The sequence below is a fragment of the Mytilus edulis genome, chromosome 2 (assembly GCF_963676685.1).
Source record: "Mytilus edulis chromosome 2, xbMytEdul2.2, whole genome shotgun sequence".
Classification (NCBI taxonomy): domain Eukaryota; kingdom Metazoa; phylum Mollusca; class Bivalvia; order Mytilida; family Mytilidae; genus Mytilus; species Mytilus edulis.
Genome location: NC_092345.1, coordinates 25,366,296 through 25,385,824, shown reverse-complemented (window position 1 = coordinate 25,385,824; position 19,529 = coordinate 25,366,296). Strand labels below are relative to the sequence as shown.

Sequence of the window (19,529 nt, the reverse complement as noted above, 5' to 3'; positions counted from 1 at the left end):
TACTAAATTATAATCCTGTTACCTTTGATAACTAATTAGACAATGAAGTTATAAATGAAATTGATGTTAATAGATATAGGAAGATGTGGTGCCAATGAGACAATACATTAATTTGCATATTTAAAAATAAGAATTAAAAACAATTATCCTGTGTTTCGTTTTTAAAGTCCGTCAGTATATTCATAGACGATGATAACTTAGGAGGGAATTTGTGTGGCATGTTTTTTGTTATTCGTGCGTCCCTGATGAATCTTTTATAGACAAAACGACTGGTGTACAAAAAATTAAGCCAGATATCCATGCTGCGTTTATTAATTTAGAAGAATTTTGAATAAAATAGCTGAATATATGTTTGATCGTATTGCCAGGAAATGACAGTCCACCAAAAGCGATAACGATGCAGAATTCGACAATAAATGATTTGTTTTCGAAAAAAAACCCACCAATTAACAATAGAGCGTTATCCATAATCCTGCATTGCAATTTAAGGAAATGCAATGATTTTGATTTATAAGTATCATCAGTTGTATTGTTAAAAGAAGAACTTGATCAATTCCTTGGTCGTATCATCATCCTGGCTGGCTTCAATGATTTATATCCAGTCCATGTTAACCATGCCATGCCTCCACCTCCTTCTACGATTGGACCAGTCAGGTGATTTTGGTAACAGCAGTTATACCAGTACCCTCCAGAAAAACCAACAGGACAACCACCACACATTGGGCCAAGATAAGTGTCATTGTCAAATGTAGCAAAGTTCATACCGTTATGGTTGATCATAGAGTTACCTAAAATAAGAAATTTGGCCATGAATCACGTACAACAATGTAGACGAGAGTTAAATTTTTTTGGAAGATTGAAAAATTTATAATAAGGATTTTTATCCCGTGATTTAATTTCCTAAGTTGTAATTGTCAAAACCTCTCGGATTACTGTGCCCTCAATGATTTTCAGCTTCTTAAATTGTTTGGTCTTTACAGCTTTTTTGTTTCGAGCGTTCCTTCTGAATGAGTCTTTTGTAGAAAAAACACGCAATGGTATGTTTTTTTTTAGAATATATTCTTTTTGTCCGTATTTGGTTCGTTTGATGTTCGTTGATTTTGTTATAATTTTTGTTAATGTACTCAACACCAAAAAAGTCTAACAACATACAATAATATCTTTGTGGTTAGGATTTGTATTTTATATATTTATTTCAAAGTGATTGACAGTGGTAAAATTGTTACATTTTCTGAAGTCTGAAATCAAATTACAACACACATCAAGTATATACATGAGGTTTTATGCTTATTTTATATAAAGAAGTACCCCAGAGGTACCACAATTATGTTTGCCCATTGAAATAAACATTATTCACAAAATTATGAAGATCGGTATAGGGATACAAATCTTCTTTTGTTTATATTCAGTATACTAGTAGTAAAAACCAACCCAGATATTCACTATACGTGATATAAATACAAATGTATATCTGATAATGTTGCTTCACGTGATTGCCGTCAATATTTGAACCTGATTTTCAAATTATGTACTGTAATACCCATAGCCTTGTTATAATAAGTGGCTATCCTGTTGATAGCTGCAACATGTTGGTTTTCTTTAATTGTGTCATACTTTTGTTTTACAGACTATGGTGTATCGTGTGAAACTAGCTTACCACCTCAATATGTGGTGCCTTTGACAAGTCATTCTATGTGGATCACGGGCTGTTCGTTATTGTGTTTGTCTTCATTTGAGGTTCCCTTTTTTCGATGAGTCGGATTTAAGTGCAGTCTGTAAGCTGTCCGATAGTTTTAAGTGTTTGTATTGCCATTTACATGTATCATTGCATAAACACAAATATGAGTTTATTTATAAAAAAATGAAGATGTGTTATAATTGCCAACTCTCCAGCAAAGACCAAATAACAAGGAAATGACATTCAAAATCATAAGTCGAAAATAAGCTGACATCATTAAATTTACCTCTATATCTAAATTAACTGCCTCCAACAATGAGCAAAATTCATACTGCATACTCAGTCAGTTGTCGTTTTATGTCGTATATTAATGTGTTTACTTTTTGAGAAATAAACTTCGGCTAAGAATCCTCTTTTTATACTTGACATTTTGTATAAACCCTTATGTTCGTTCTAAGAACTGCAAGTTGACCTCTAATGTCATTCAATTATTTGTATCTTTTTTTTTACTTTGTCTTCATTGACGTAATATAAGACTCGTCTCTGTTATTCTTATTTAGAAGTTATATTGTATGTTACTTGGCAATGATATGTGTTTGTGTATACTGACAATCTAGCGGAATCTAATCATGGAATACATATAGGATATCAGAACAACATCATAAAAAACCTACTTGAAAATATCAAAGATTATGACGGAAAACAGTTTAAACACTATTGTCTGGACAAATGTTTGAATAAATCATTGTATGAGAATTCTCCTTACCATTGCATTATTGCATGACTGTATAAATGTGTATTACATTTTGTCATTTGCCTTTTTCATTTATCATATGTATAATACAAATATGTATTTTATCAAACTATGCTATCATTGTACACGTTTTACAATTAGCCTTTGCAGAATCTAAAGGACTATGGGTAATATAATTGTTGGTATACCAAAATGAAAATAACGATACGTCATTGGTTGAATTTTCTTTGTTTATAACGTTTTTAACCAATCACAATACTTTGGTTCATGGTTTTAAAAATACTACCCAGAATTCGTTAGATTCTGAAACGTCGAAATAAAGAATATACCTGCAATTCCATAGTACCCGCCGATAGAAAGTTTGTATTTCTCATTTTCTGAACCAACAGAAAAAGTGTTGTAAAAAGCATAAGGTTTGTTTCCTGAGAAATCCTCCTTCTCTATAAGTAATTGGTAATTCTTTTGCTTAGTCAACAAGTAGAGATTTTCGTTACCTTTGAGTTTATGAAGGAAAAAAAGTATTACACAATACTAGTGGACTAGTAAACTAATGTTGTACGGAAATAGCAATTCAAACTAAAAACAAAACAACTTAAAAAAACAGAATTATAAATTATAAGATGATGTGGAGTCATTCATGCCTGTACCAAGTCAGGAATATGACAGTTCTTGTCCATTCGTTTTTGATGCGTTTTGTTATTTGATTTTGACATGTGATTATGGACTTTCCGAATTGATTTTCCTCTAAGTTCAGTATTTTTGTGATTTTAATTTTTTCCATAAAGTTCAGTTACAGACCTAACAACCTCAAATAACCCAGCACTGTCCAAACAGTTCACTTGCAATGGATAAAGACCTATTTAGACCGTTAGGTATTGTAATTTGAATTTGCCGGTGAAAAACCCCAACAATCTGATTATGAATTATTATTTAGTACTTGATTCACTGCAAGCCAAATGTCTGGCAATATCTAAAGTATAACTTACACCCTTAAACATTTTAACCACTTCTAGATTAGGACTCTGCTAATAATAGCAGGAACAAAATGGCTGTTTCAGACTAAAATTATTTTACAAGTGGTCGTGGAACATACCTTTTAGTGGTAGAATAGTGAGCTTTTTACAGGCAATTAGTAGTAATTGTTATATCTATCGTTTTCCGTTGACTTTATAATCTTAAATGTTATATAGTCATTGTTAATTGATGGCGATTGACTGGTTTTAACGTTCAGTGATAAACAAAACGTGCATATCAGAGAGAGAACCTGTTAATGTAATATGAATTTGAATCCAACTATTCACTATACAGACACCCTAAGACGGGTTTGTATAGAACATGTACATGTTCACACACAAGGTCACAGTCTACAAGAAGACATGCTATCTCCGGACATATTTTGCTAAATGACTACTCAATGGGCGAGCTAAGCATCGAAACCAGAAGAAAAAACCACTTCAAGACTTTCAGTTGACCCAGTCGAACAAACAACCCTTCACACTCAAAACAAAGAAGGTGATATAATGTTCTTGCTGCATTTGGCATTACGTAAATAAAGAACGCGATGGAAATTGATTGATCAACAAGTTATGAATATGATAGTTGTTTTTGATTAGGGAATTTCCATTTTCAATTTACCTCAGAGTTCAGTATTTTGTGATTTTACTTTTTGATATTGATAAAATTAACAATACATCACATAAATTCCCAAAAGGAGACCAAATATACAAAATGTAATTGTGTCTCCCTATGTATAATGGACAATTGCATCGTCACGCATTTTAAAACGTTTCGTTCCCGAGGGTATCACCAGACCAGTAGCCAGCTCTTTGGTGTTGACATGAATATCAATATTATGTGATCATTTTTACAAATTTTCTGTTTTTAAAAAAACTAAGGATTTTCGTATCCCAGGAATAGATTACCTAAGCCGTACTTGGCACAACTTTTTGGAATTTTGCATTCTCATGATCTTCAACTTTTTACTTGTTTGGCTTTATAACTATTTTGATATGAGCGTCACTGATGAGTCTTATGTAGACGAAACGTGCGAATATTTTAGAAATGTTTTTCTGCTAGCTTACCGATCCAATATTCACCAAACACACTACCAAATCCTTTTTTATATTGCTTCCAGTTCCGGTAAAAATTTGTTAAACCATTGATTCGTCTAAGCAAAACCTTTAAAGATAAAATAATAGTTACACTTTCGTTTACTATGTTTAAAATACCAAGGTGTTGAGAAAATTGAGACTTCGGTAACTCCTGAAAATTTACCGGATTTTTTTATTATGATTCAGATACATTAATTAAAAAAAAATATTGGAGTTCCATAACCTATCAATATTTTTTAACTTATGTTGTCCCTAATTTAATGCTTTTCTTATTTATAGTATCAATTTCAAATTCCAGATTTTTTCTTATTTCACAGTTCTTAGGTCCAGAAAGACCAATTTTTAAAACAAATAACTACTCATAACTACAGAAAAACAAAAAGTTATCATCAAAATGATAAAAAGAAAAACGAGACTGGTGATGATAAATCACATTAAAATGTGAAGATCAAAACATACATATTGCATGAAGATGATACACGCTTTTGCTCATAATATGTTAAAGGCAATTCTTTCAGCAAGAACGTAACGAACTTTAGATGGACATACGTGCACATAATTTTGCAGATTTGTCTCAATTTATTTTGTATTATCTAATTAACAATATGTCCGAAAACAAAATCGAAATGTAATTTAATATAGTTCACTTAATGACTGTTGTGCAAGTATGTCGATACCAAGAAGCAGGACCTTTTCTTGATGCCATTTAATGTTCCCGTATGATATTGGCCTCGAAATGTCGATGTTTCACTTCGGTGCAACATTTCATTCCTATATCGTTTTTTATATTTGAGTACTGTCACTGATCTGAGAATATTATCAAACTTTGCACAATTTCTCCTCTCTCTTTAACACAAGGAATGGTATTCAAATAAACAAGGTTGTTGATTTTCTCATACACCTTGAATATGTACATGCCATATAGCCAATTGGTGATACTACAATGTTATTTGTTCATATATTGTTAAGAGGTACTAGTAATAGGTCAATTAGAGATATAATTACAAAATCTAATTAACAGATTTGGTTATCACGTGATTGTGAAACCTTTTAGAGATCACATGTATTGATAAACACAAATTGTCTCATAGATATAGGCAGATGTGGTATGAGTGCCAACGAGACAACTCTCCATCCAAGTCACAATTAATAAAAGTAAACCAATATAGGTCAAGGTACGGTCTTCAACACAAAGCCTAGGCTCACACCGAACAACAAGCTATAAAGGGCCCCACAATTACTAGTGTAAAACCATTCAAACGGGAAAACCGACAGTCTAATCTATATGTACGTTCTTTCCTGTATTTTACAGAAATCTTGACTGAACTTATCATGATCAGTTTTGTTAGCGGAAGAGTTCTGAATCACCAAAGCACAAGTAATGTTTATACACATTATCAAGGGTGCATATTGTTGTTTTCACTAATTTGCATGATGGTTGTTTTTCAGGTCGAGATCGTCGGGCTAGACGTTTTCAACCGCCACTGCTAGTGTCGTATTGTTACCATGAAATAAACACTTACTGTCCATGAGTATCCGTTAGTCTTCATCATGCACAATACATCTAAACCACATGAGCCAACTGGAAAAATTGTATAAATACTGCTGGTACAGGCGTTACATTGATTTGAAATGTCAGTACAGTCCTTTGGTTTTTCGCCTGCGAAATATGCAGATATGTAATTACTAGTACACTATCATTCTAAACATAATTTATCTTAAATGAGATCACATCAGTATGGAAATAAAAGCGATGTATAATAGGTCCATATTCGGTCACTCCACTGGTACTGTTTGGAAACACCATGCACGATATATGTAGAACTTTGCCAAATGTCATCATATGACCATAGTTGTTTGTTCAACAATTGCATGCACTTCATTTATGCATAAAAAATAGAATCACAAAAATACTGAACTCCGAGGAAAATTCAAAAAGGAAAGTCCCTAATAAAATGGAAAACTCAAAAGCTCAATAAAGGCAACAGTAGTATACCGCTGTTCGAAATTCATAAATCGGTCGACAAAAAAACAAAACAAATCCGGGCTACAAACTAAAACTGAGAGAAACACAACAAATATAAGAGGAGAACAACGACACAACAGATCCACTAAAATGCAGCACACACAGAAACGAACTATAGAATAACAACTGCCATTTTCTTGAATTGGTACAGGACATCTCAAGAAAAAAATGGCGATTGAACCTGGTTTTGCGGCTAGCCAAACCTCGCGCTTAAATGGCAATGTCAAATATAACACTAAAATAACAACATTACATGACAGGACTACAGTACAAATAAATGCAAGAACATACAGGACAGAGAAATACACAAATAAACATTTCAATAAGACATTTCGACATGCTAATAGTTATCAAAGGTACCAAGCTTATAATTTAACAAATCAAACGAATGGGTAACAACTGTCATATTCCTGACTTGGTACAGGCATTTTCTTATGTAGAAAATGGTGGAGTGAACCTGGTTTTATAGCTAGCTGAACCTCTCACTTGTATGACTATTCTTTTTAAATGCATATCTATCCATCCCTCTTGTAAACCGACGTCAGTTATTATTTTTAAATTATTTTCAATTTACTGTATAACTGAAAAAAAAATTTAATCAGAATATGATCAGAATATAATTCAATTTTCATCATCTGACATTATTATTCTGATGCAAGATATCTGTTATCCGAAATATCTATAGAAACTTACATTTACTGTTTCCTTTTTTAATATTGGTAATATTTTGCTTACTTTGCTCCCTTTTTGAGCGAATTTATATATTATATACACATATGACAATTTTACGACAGACATTATCCATCGGATAATCTGTGGTTACGCGGGTCTTATACCTTTATTTGTATATACTTTGTTTCAAATTTAATGTTAAATTTGCAAATTTGCGTTCGTACCTATTTGTTATCCACTCAGCGGGATCTTAGACATCGTTGCGCCCTAGACCGTATATGAAATACCACAGACTGCTAAATATTATAATTTAAAAGGATAAATACACTATGGGAGCAATAACAGATGACAAATTAAAAAGTGAGAAGAGCAAACATAGGAATCGGGTTTAAACTGTTTATCAGATGTCGATCTATAAGAAAAAGATGATAAAACAGAAAATGCATTTAATTAAGATCCATCAACATAAACTCCCTTAAAATGGACATGAATACAGTACTAGAAAAAACTTAAATTACGAGTCTGGTGAAGAGGAACCTTGAGGGATCCTAAACTGGGAATCACCTATAAGTAACTATAAGTAAGTAATATTTATTCGCCGGTACTGTCAACAGTTTCGTTAAAATGACATAGTCTTTCATCAAATAAGGGGGAATAACTAACAAATCTTGATATGTATGCAAAACATTTGCTCCAACTAGGACATCTGTATAACTCCCCTCCTTTGATATATGCAAAGATACTGTCCAGGAAAATATTCAAAGGAAATAAACGGAAATAACAAAAATGTAGTCTAGACAAAGATAAAATACAATTTTCAATTTTAATATAAAAGCACACACATATTTTTTTAACATTAAATGAAACAGTAATAACTAGTTATTTGGATGATTTTTTTGCTATTTTGTCTACTTTTCAATAAAAGATATAATCCAAGGTCAATATTGTATGATTCTAATATGACGTGCTTCTTTCGCTTCATGAATAAACCCATTCTCTAAATCCAATAAAATTTGTTTGCACATGCGTATAATGACTACTGCAGAATAATGAATTTTATCAAATTGGCATGCATTTAATATATTTCATTAACTTAAAACACTTCAAAACTCTTAAATGATGCACATGTTGTGCGTCTCCCTTCCGGAGCACATGAGATCACTCCTAGTTTTTGGTGGGGTTCCTGTTGTTTATTTTATAGTTTTCTATGTTGTGTCATGTGTACTATTGTTTGTCTGTTTGTCCTATTAATTTTTAGCCATGCCGTTGTCAATTTATTTTTGATTTATGAGTTTGACTGTCCCTCTGGTATCTGTCGTCCCTCTTTTGTTATTAATTCAATTATCATGACTCTAACGTGTTGCAATTAGAAATTGACCTATTTGACCTAGATACGACACGCGTTCATGCTGGCTGTTCAAAACTCCTCCCCTTGAAAAATAACGTTGCCAGTCGTTTGATTGTTTACAAAATAAAAAAGGGGAGGTTCATGGAAGAGCCTACAAATACACTCTACACTTATACAAATCGGACATAGAAATTAACTAGATTGTCCTAATCAGAATCGAAATAATTGATGCAAGCTATACTTTAAAATTATTGTAGTTTTAGCATGGGTAGGCATTATCTTCGTATTGTTTTAAAAGATAATCACGAATATAGTGCAAACCCATGTTAAAACAACAATAAAGTATAGCGTGCATCAAATTATTTCTTTATTTTACAATTCTTAGAGTTTGGATAAACGCTTTAATATGTCAAAAATATAATATGAAAATTTGAGTCAAATCATTGTATATAAATTTGACAGCTGATATACCTTTTACTGAATATTTACTTTCTGAAGATTGTGCACTTTATATTTGTTTTCTTATATTTTTAAATATATTTTTAAATATAGAGAAAATCAACTCGACTATCATTCAAGTGAGAGGTTTTGCTAGCTTTACATATATATGTATAATCTATAATCTATAATATATATATCTGTAAAAATAACATCTTCATGCCTTATATATCATGTACTGTAGTACGACGCTAGATTAAAACTGACGTGGAAAGGTAACACCCGGCATCGAAAGCTTCATTTTATATGAAGCCCAGGTGGTCGTGTGGTCGAGCGCGCCGGTTACAGTGCAGGCGATTTGGTGTCACGATATCTCAGTAGCGTGGGTTCGAATCCCGGCGAGGGAAGAACAAAAACTTTGCGAAAGCAAATTTACAGATCTAACATTGTTGGGTAGATGTTAAGACGAGTTGTATATATATATATACGTCTGAACCAGTGACAACTCTACAAACTCTACAACAGATTTATCCATCGGATCACCAGTAATGATGGTGATACATGGCTGTGCACATTATGTATATACAACTCGTCTTAACATCAACCCACCAATGTTACGCCCAGGTGGTCGTGTGGATATTAATATTAATTAAATACCAAACAGAAAACAATAAACTTGCGGCAAAGATGTCATACCACAAACATTAGGTAGCATTTGTACACCATATCCGGATTTCGACGATTAATGTCTCTTCAGTGATTTAAGGGGTCGAAACGATATTTGTAAGGCCATATCATTTACTCAATTTAGAATAGACTCTTGTATTTTAGATGTACGAAATCTGCATGTGTTTTTAAAGCCTTAGGATTTTGAGTTGATTGTTATTGAAAGTACATCACAGATACATGATTCCTCTTCAAAAAAAACCGATAAAAATATCATACCGGTATATAATATGATATTTGACATGACATACTTTGAAAACATTTGAATACATGGAATAGTGCTTTTTACTATTGTTTTATATATAAATGTATTTCCATAACCACTTCGGCACGTTTGTCTCATTGTTTAAACTTAAATCAAAGAGTTTGAAATCAATACTATAGTGTCTATATATAATAATAGGTAAACAAAGTTCAAATACTTAGTTAACGTTTCAAGTCTATTTCATGTAATGTTTTCCGGTAAAAACCAGTACGTGTTGTTAAGTTCGTATTAAACAATACTTTCAAATGAATAGGAATGACGGTCTTTTACTTTTCTGTGTGCAAAAAATTCTAGCTTGTCCAACATGAAGGGAATTAATCGGAAGAGCATAACCTTTTCCTTTTACGAAAAAAAATAGAGACTCCAAATAGCCTGTTTGAACAATGGCCACTCTCCAACTTTACAAAACACAAATCAGACCTCATATATCTTTCTTAAGGTCAAGTAACAGTAAATGAACGCCGTCTAGCGGATTCCGCGAAATATTGCGACGTTTTGTACGAATTACGTCCCTTTGACCAGATTTTGCAATGTAAAAATTGCACCCGGCGACTTTTCGATGGGACATCGTCAACGATTTAGACGGAAAGTATGTAACTTCTATGAGAATGAACTTGTTTTTCTAAAATTAAAAATTGAAAATGAATATGAAAACAGTCCTGAAGACGATCTTCAAAATGAAAATCAGGACGTAGGTGGTAGAGTTTGTATATCTGCCGACCAGTTAAACATGTTAAAACAAATGTGAAAACTGTTGCTCACTACTATTTCTACATAATTGTGATGAGAAAAAACAGTGTGGTCTCGGAAGTATTCTATATGTTGTATGTCAAAACTGTCCTTTCAATAACCCTATATTCACTGGGAAAAGACATCGTCTAGCAAAAAATAAGCAGAAGGGTGCAAGTTTGGGACAATTAATACTAAAGATTCAAAAACTTAGATATTTATCCCATATTTTGAAAATTATCACACCAGTCGGAACAAGTAAAAATATTTTCAAATTAGAGAAAAGGAAATGAACCGCATAAACTAAATAAAATCCATGAAATCCCGAGGTTCCGAATTTATAGAAATTTTAATCCCGCCATCCCGAAATTCGAAAAAAGAATATCCGGATCCAGAAAGGATCAATCCCGAAATCCCGTGCTTAAAAACACCCGATCCCGGAGTCCCGTTTAAGGTCCCGTTTAAGGTCCCCCCTCATTTGTGTAGATTGACTAAATAACAAAACACAATATTACCAGTCATGTCTCAGACTGTGTGCGATTATTTTTTTCTTGTTTTTTTTCGGTTTGGGGGGGGGGGGGGGGGGATATTTTTGTAGGCATATTAAACATAAATATGTACATCTGTTTTTAGATCATATCTCAACCTCCGTATATTTGTTTTTACACGATGTATTTTCTGGAAAATACACTGTACTACAAAGACCGTGCATTGTCTTGAGAGAAAGCGAAATTCAGAGAGAGAAGCACATTAATTTATTGTCACAAATAATTAGATCTCAAAGGGAATTGCAGAATAACGGATACTGGCGAATGTCAAAAATTGAACAAAAAAATTTGCAAAATTATAAAGAATAACAACGGAAAATAAAATAATTATTAAGAGATAAAGAACATTTAGGTACACACTTCATATGGACCCTTAAAAATCGTTGGATTATCTCGGTGTTACTGGTCAGTAATGAATAAAAAATCACTGGTCAATTTAAAGGTTGTTGTAAGTGATGGAATATATTCTTATTTTCCTGTTCCCCTTATGTAACTTCCAGTTTTATTAAAGTTTACATCCATCAAAGCCTTAGTTTAATTTAGTTTCCTGTCATTACTACCCCACTTTATTTGTCGCATGTTGCGTATCATGTACTGATTCTATATATACTTCGAGCATACACATGTACACTTATGGAACAATAACCATTTAGTAAACTTTTTAAAACGTTTTTGTAGACTTGTATACAATAAATTTGATACAGAACAAAAAGATAATAACAAAGATGACAGTTTGTCTGCGTGTTTTACTTGTTAACTTGAAGATGTATTAATAACTACACGACACTCTTTCAAGAATTTGTAGAATCATTGATATAATGTGTGTTTATATATGCGATATTAAGCAGCAGTATATGGACAGAACACGTTCTGTACCGATATAGTACCAAAACACAAGCTATTACATGTTCCGCTGCTAAAAAATCCGTTTTTTTTTCAAAAGTGGCCAAATCATTATCGGAACGGATAAAAAGTGTAAACAGATGACTTACAAGATAATCTAAGAGATTTATGAATTCGTTACCCAAAAATGACAAAGTTCAACTGTCTCTCATTAGAGCAAATATTAAAAAAGATCAAAACCTTGACCACATGCAAACAGACAGCAAAGTACGTTCAATGATTCAAACTGTAGATGTTTTGCGGAATAACTATAAACTATAAAGGGGGCGGACGGACGGAAGGACGGGCGGTCAGACGGAATGACGGACGGACAGACGTACCGGGGTAGTTGAAGGGGGCATAAAAAATATAGCTTCAATTACATCTTTTATTGCGTCAACTTGTTGACAGTAACTCTGATGATTTCTATTTTAAGTTTTTACCATTTTTGCGTTCATGTACTTACAACGTATTTTTGTCTGAATTAGTAATTGTTTTAGGTATGTATATTAATAATGAACATACATGTACCACATTTTTTACAACGTATAATAATTTCTTTTTAACATGTTCCATAAAAGAGGGGTTTACGGAATACAGAATAATGGGTAAAAATTGCAGAATAAAATGCAAAAAAGAAAAAAAAAGTGTATAATGGGGTGCTAAAATATAAAGAATAAAGAATATTGGTAATACTAAATAAAAAAATTATGATAATTATCCAGACTCTTATGATAACAATAATCTATCAATACGAAACACATAATCATCGTGCATAATCAACACGAAGAACGTTGGAAATTATAAGCATGATAACTTGACGTTATGTAATAAAAATTACGACGTCACGAATTTTGATGGTTTTTTTTGCCAAAATGTTGTGTTTGCGTCGCTTCTACAGGGAAAACGAAGTCGGTGACCATATTTTTTTTAATATCATCTAATACGTAAGACAAAGAAGAAAAAAGTATTGATTTAAAAAAAATTTCTATGGAGCGGTTCTCGTGATTTATACCAGAAACCGAAAATTGTAGAAGGAAAATATAGATTTACCCTATATATTCAATGTAATTTAGTACCCTCTGGGACCATTTTAGAAATGGATTTTTCTTGAAAACGAAGTCGGTGACATATACTTTTTTTTTACATTTTCTGATATATATTTTTAATATCTAACAGAGTTCTAAATTTTAAAAAAATCTATGGACTAGTTTATTTACTGATCCTTGACCTTAAAGGTCTTTTATTGCTTTTTTTTTCTGTTTCTAATTTCCCTCAATATTTTACTTTTTTCACCAAAAACACAAATAAAAATGGATTATAATCGTCTTTCAAGACCAAATACTTTGATAAGAACTCAATCTTAAAAATTTAGCGTATTACAGTTTTAATTTTTATACTATTATAATAGCGATTTTCTTAATTTTTTATGGAATAGATGTAGATGAGATGGGCACGAATAAACATTAAAGATACATGATTTTGTTTTATAAGTTGTTATTTGCTTTAAACTAGCTGTCAGTAAATGTAACTACGAGTATTCTCAGATCTGTACTTAGTGTACGTTTGTTGTTTGAATGTATCAGTACCCGTCCAGGTCTACTCTGTGTTTTACTTTGATGTATTTTTATTTTAATTACACCTTATGTAAGAATCCGGGGTTTTGATTGGTTAATAGCCAGTGTATTTTTCACCAATTTACTGTTATCAAATGAATATCGTTCATTTTTAACGCCGCCGGGGTATTTGCTAAAAGGATATGCCTTTTTTACCCTCTCTGCCGTGGTATTTGCCAAAAAATACTCTATCCGACTGGACGCTTGTAACGTCACGATCATCAATGCGTTTTAGTACATTAACATTCGGTGTAATTAAACAGATATATCATGTTATTGAGGGGTATTTGCGAAAAATACCAGTCGAGAGAATGTTAAATTTCACGAGCCGTAAGGCGAGGGAAATTCATTCTCAAGACTGGTATTTTTCGCAAATACCCCTCCTTAACATGATATATCTGTTCACAATGATGCGTGAACAATTTAGAAATTCGAAAGCATACCAACAACCAACAAAAACTAAAAAAACAAACCGCAACGTAATAATCTGATATAGTACTCGCAGTTACGTTAGAGCCAACCTCTATTGGCATTATAGGACTTGTCGGTGATTTCATGATCTGTTCTTTTGAAATTTCCAGTATGATTGGTGATTCGTCATCATATATTTATGTGTTGTTTGTAGACTCATTTTCTTATAAAACAAAGTTTTCAAGTTAACGATTTGTTGCCGCAATTGTTTTTTAATTGTGTTGATTAAACCAGTCACAAATATCAATGTTTTAAAAGCATATTACATATAAGAAAACATACCAAAATTTTACTCATCACAGATACAGAATTGAAATGTTATATTTGCGCTAGACGCGCGTTTCGTCTACAAAATAAATTAATAAACAGAGCTATGTGTCACTTTGATAAAAGTAATATATCGTCGCTGGGCTTCTAAAATGTCGTATATGACTTTTTTGGCTAAAAATACTTTTTGACACCAATGGTCTGGGCGGGAGGAAATCTTTGGTAATACAAAATAGCATACAGTTAGACCAATCAAAATGTGTGAAATAAGACATTTTACAAAATTGCCAATGTCAGTTGTTTGTAAAGTTTGCTTCCAAAATGTTGTATGAAAACTTGAAAATCCTTGTAGAATGGCTCTGGGGAAAAAATGATTGTACATTTTTTTATTTCTGTGAAAATGGTTTAAGATCTTGGATAATCCAGAAATGTCAAAGCTTTTAATTCACTGCTATTTACAAAAATGTTCAAGTTCACATACGACATTTTGGAAACATGCATTTTGCCAAAATTTTCAAAGCCTGTTTGTGAGATATTTTTTTATTGAAAAATTTGTAATTTACAACATTTTAGAAGCCCAGCGACGATATATTGATATGATATTAATATGTTGTTGTCCTGAAAATACAAGAAATATTTGTTGCTAGACAAACAATGAAATATGTAATGTAAATAATCTCACTAAATCTTATCTATATAAGTTTTGTACTGAGCGGTTAAATGTGGTCTGTTCCTTCATACAAGAATTCTGACTGGAAACATTAATTTTTGTATTTTACTTAGACCCCGTTCACACTAGGACATTTTTATCGATTTAAACTAGACCGGTTCACTTTAGATCGGTTTAAGGGCTAATGTGATCGCATTGAATCGATCTTCAATCGGTCTAAACTAAAACACCAAAAGAGGTAGTTTAGTTTGAATCGATCTAAAGTAAACCGATCTTACTTTAGATGTGAACGCAGAGATCGGTTTAAACTGGTACGATTGAATCGAAAATAACGTATGCGCATGTATAGCGGCAAAACTATCTCAGAAGTTCGTTGTTTAAAAGACTTTTAAACAAACTGTAAACATGTTGTCTTCGCCATAGCATAGATTTGCGAAATCTGTGTCTTCTTTTCTTATGTTGATTTTTTTCTTTGCAGGAACCGCAGTATTTCCGGCGTCGTGTTGTAACTTCGTTGCTACAGTTATTTTTTTTTCAAAATTAAAGAAAACTGCAACAAACACCAGTATCAAAATTTTAAATTGTGATTCAAGAGAAACAATAACTTTATCCAATTTTTTTTTCAAGTGTGTGTATCAGTGCATCAGCACATGAATTTGATAAATCAGTTCTATTTATACACAGTGTTTACAGTTTTACGGGCAAGAAGGTTAGATCGATTGCGTTTTTAATTGTAGTGTGAACGCGGTGGTTCATATTAGACCGATAGAGATCGATATGATTAAAGATAATGTGAACGCTAACTGGTTTTATTTAGATCGATTCAAATTAGATCGATAAAAAAAATTGCTAGTGTGAACAGGGTCTTAGACAGGACCCAATGACTAACATTTGTAGATCTTTTTTGTGCTTTATTTTTGATATAAACATTTTGTCTCGTTAACTACAATTTCTGCAATAAACTATTAAATAACAGTGGCTCTCTTTATTTTATATTTTTTGATTCAGATAAAAAATCTCAACTACTAAAAAAGTTTTGGTGACAAGGACATTTATATAGTAGCTAGATCTTTAGATTTTGAACATCTGTGTCTCTGTTCGATTTTTTTCTATCTTTATCTCTTAACAGCATAATAGTTAGATCGCTAAACCACCGAGGCCACTCCTGACGACGACGATGGAGGACGACAGGTACCAAGTGAATTGAACAACCAATTTGGTTCAAAGTTATTTTAAATCGAGTAAAACTATTTTAAACTACTAGTACATATTAATACTGACAAAAGTTCTGGCATCACATAGAATATCAAGTCAAGTGAAAGCATCGGAACAAGAATTTATAACTCATGTATGTCCTTGATCGGAATAAGATCAGAAGTTTTTAACTATATCATTTAAGACTTTCCGCTTGGAACTGTTTTACTTTTTAAAGTCTATTGTCTTACATTGAGCTAGACGTCCTTGGGCTGAAGAATCGAACACATTTCGATTTGATTTTCAAATAATCGATTGTTAGCGAATATTTTTTCATCATAAGGTTAAGTGACACAAATCAGATGGTCGCTTCGTCTTGAACACAGCATTCGGAATGATTTTTCTTTTCCTCGGAATCATTGTCAGTGTTAGAAATGTTCAATTCTTTCAAGGTTTTGTCTATAATTTCTGCATGGTTTACATTCTCAAAAATATTTCCCAATGCATTCCTTCTACTGATTTGTCCTTTTTGTCCAGAAATGGCAGAACTGTCTTGTTCGATCATATCCAAAGTCACTTGTAAGACCGACATTCTAATATCGTTGTTCAATGTAAACGTCTTTTCACTACAAATATATGTAATCTTCTACTATATATATATACTGTACTTGCACTTCTTATATTACTATAGGTTCACAATACGTAGGATGTCGTCACCGCATATTAAAACATATGTATTAATCACGGATTTTAAAACTACGTACAATAGAAGATTAATTTACTATAACTGCTTTGAAATATAATTAATATTTATTTAAATTACGTTAGAGAAAATCTATCAAAGGTATATTGTTACACCTGATTCATATAAACCTACGTACGTCATAAATAAACAATTTATTTTAATAAACAACAAAAATGTATCTATCAAATTAAAATTGTGTGACGTCGTAGTTAATGAGTGTTATAAACAAATATGTATCTCATTATTAATTAACTGTCGTTGTTAGTGTAAACAAACGTACGTCTTAAACTTAATTAGTACAGTTTGTACTTCACAGTAAACAATGGACATATAGTGTTTCAGCTAATAAACATTGTTTAATTTCGAGACTGCCTGTAGATCTGTCAAAGTTGTATTTAGGGTAATTATCAAAATGGTTAAATTCTTTTTTAATTTTCATCTACTTATTTGTTTTATTTGTCCAGCTGGCTGATATCATTGGCGGATCCAGGGGGGGGGGGGGGGGGGAGGGGGGTCCAGGGGTTGCAACCCTCTTTTTTTGGTCGGTCAATGCATTTGAATAATGGGAGCATATAGCTGGAACCCTCCCCCCCCTTACTCTGGGTTGGGAACCCCCCTTTTTAAAATGGCTGGATCCGCCCCTGGATATATTGTTCCCAGGTTGATACAAATGCATAATTAACAGTAGGTGGTAATATCAATCTAGACTCATTTATCTACATGTAATCAGACATACATTTCAATGAAAAAAGAAATAGAGCTAAATGGGTAATTTTCCCGTAATAAAGAAATAAAAATAAAAAATAAAACTATTGCAAATGAAATAGGATTTTTTCCACTTCATATTCTTCATAAGGGAATGGTCATTATTTATCAGCTGAGGGGGTCGGTGCAAATTTTTTATATAAAATTTTATTTTTTATAAAACCACATCCCCCCTAAGAAAATAATTTCAAAAGTTTGACCCCCCCCAAAAAAAAAGGAATTCCTAGTTGTGTTGAGGAGATGATGACCAGCTACATAGTTACCGGCTTTGAGAAGCTCTGAGTATAACAAACAGCTGTTCTTCTTGTTTTTTTTTCAAAAAGGAATATCTGACACGTGCATGTAGAAAAATAGAAAAAAATATACAGAAAATTGTATGTTCCAATTTATTAATTTATTTTACTGCAACCTATAATTCTACAAATTTTATCAGTATACTGGTAGATAAACTTTCAATACTGACTGTTATTTTAATCCCAATCACAGGCCCTTGTATCTTAATTTTTTAACCTTTGAACTTAAAAATATCTAGTTATGAATGGGGGGGGGGGGGGGGTTCATGATTGCAAGATACAAATGATTTAAAAAAGTGCAAATAAAATAACACCGATTAAATGGTTCTTGTCCTTTCTTGATTAAATATGTAAATGATTTATTTGAGATAAAGAAATATACAACCAAGCCAGGAACCTCTGGCCTTTCTTTATTTTGTACAGATGTATGTTTTAAGAGTTTAGAGTGTTATCAATTTTCTCTGAACAAGTACACATTTTTGTTTAGGGGCCCCAGCTGATGAATATATTTGTTATTTTTCCAAATCATATAGTGTATTGTTTAGTGTGTGTGAATACCATGGTGCCCATCAAGTATTTTTTTTTTATTAAGGTCTGAAATCTGGATAGAAAAGAATATCGGAGAATGTATAAAATTTACAGAAAAATGGACCAAAAAAAATAAATAAAAAAAGAACAGAGAACACTGGGGTTCAAATATGAATAAAAGGAGAAAAGGGCAAAAAATACTAACAAATAGAAAAATATTACCTTATAAATTAAAAAATACAGAAGGGATATACCTATAATATCGAGATCTATCATCTTTTATTCTTATTCGATATCTTTGTAATAATTTCATAAAAGAAGTATACCTATTACCACGTGACTGACATATAACTAACATGCATCATTGCTTTCATCAAAATAGTTATATATACACACCCATTTTATCTCAAGAATCACATCAAAATGATTTTAATATCTTGCTGCATGGTGCTTTACAGTTTACACTATCAAAGATTTAATAAACAGACATTATTTCACAGATCGCACACTCACTTCAATTTTGTCAACAATTTATATACAAGTCAGACATACAAACCTTTAATTTCTCGATTTCGCGTTTTCGCTTTCTCTATTTCTCGATTTCCCAATTTCCCCATTTCTCGATTTATCGATTTCGCTTTCTCGATTTTTCGATTTCCCGATTTCCCGATTTCCCGATTTCTCGATTTCGCGTGAAAGTGAAAGGAGAAAACGCGAAATGGCCGCATCCGGCCACCATCATATTTAATTTCAATTTGTTCGCTTAATCATTTTATCCATATACATGTAATAATAACAATTTG

General features: G+C 32.2%; 1 protein-coding gene across 1 annotated transcript; it reads right to left on the bottom strand.

The window, feature by feature from the left end:
- Positions 1-543: 543 nt before the first annotated feature.
- LOC139510527 (angiopoietin-related protein 1-like) lies at positions 544-6,199 on the bottom strand. The gene is made up of 4 exons (XM_071297095.1): positions 6,067-6,199; positions 4,514-4,610; positions 2,762-2,926; positions 544-788 (listed from the first exon to the last, which is right to left on the bottom strand). Exons 1-4 carry the CDS (start codon positions 6,094-6,096, stop codon positions 550-552), a joined length of 531 nt encoding a protein of 176 aa, XP_071153196.1. The 5' UTR covers positions 6,097-6,199; the 3' UTR covers positions 544-549.
- Between the last annotated feature and the right edge of the window lie 13,330 nt (positions 6,200-19,529).

Bases quoted from the DNA above. Each gene is read 5' to 3' on its own strand.
- LOC139510527 (XM_071297095.1), bottom strand. From the start codon at position 6,096: ATGATGAAGACTAACGGATACTCATGGACA. The intron at 4,611-6,066 runs GTAAGTGTTTAT...TTATCTTTAAAG, and splicing joins CTAACGGATACTCATGGACA to GTTTTGCTTAGACGAATCAA. The intron at 2,927-4,513 runs GTAAGCTAGCAG...ATAAACTCAAAG, and splicing joins GTTTGGTGAATATTGGATCG to GTAACGAAAATCTCTACTTG.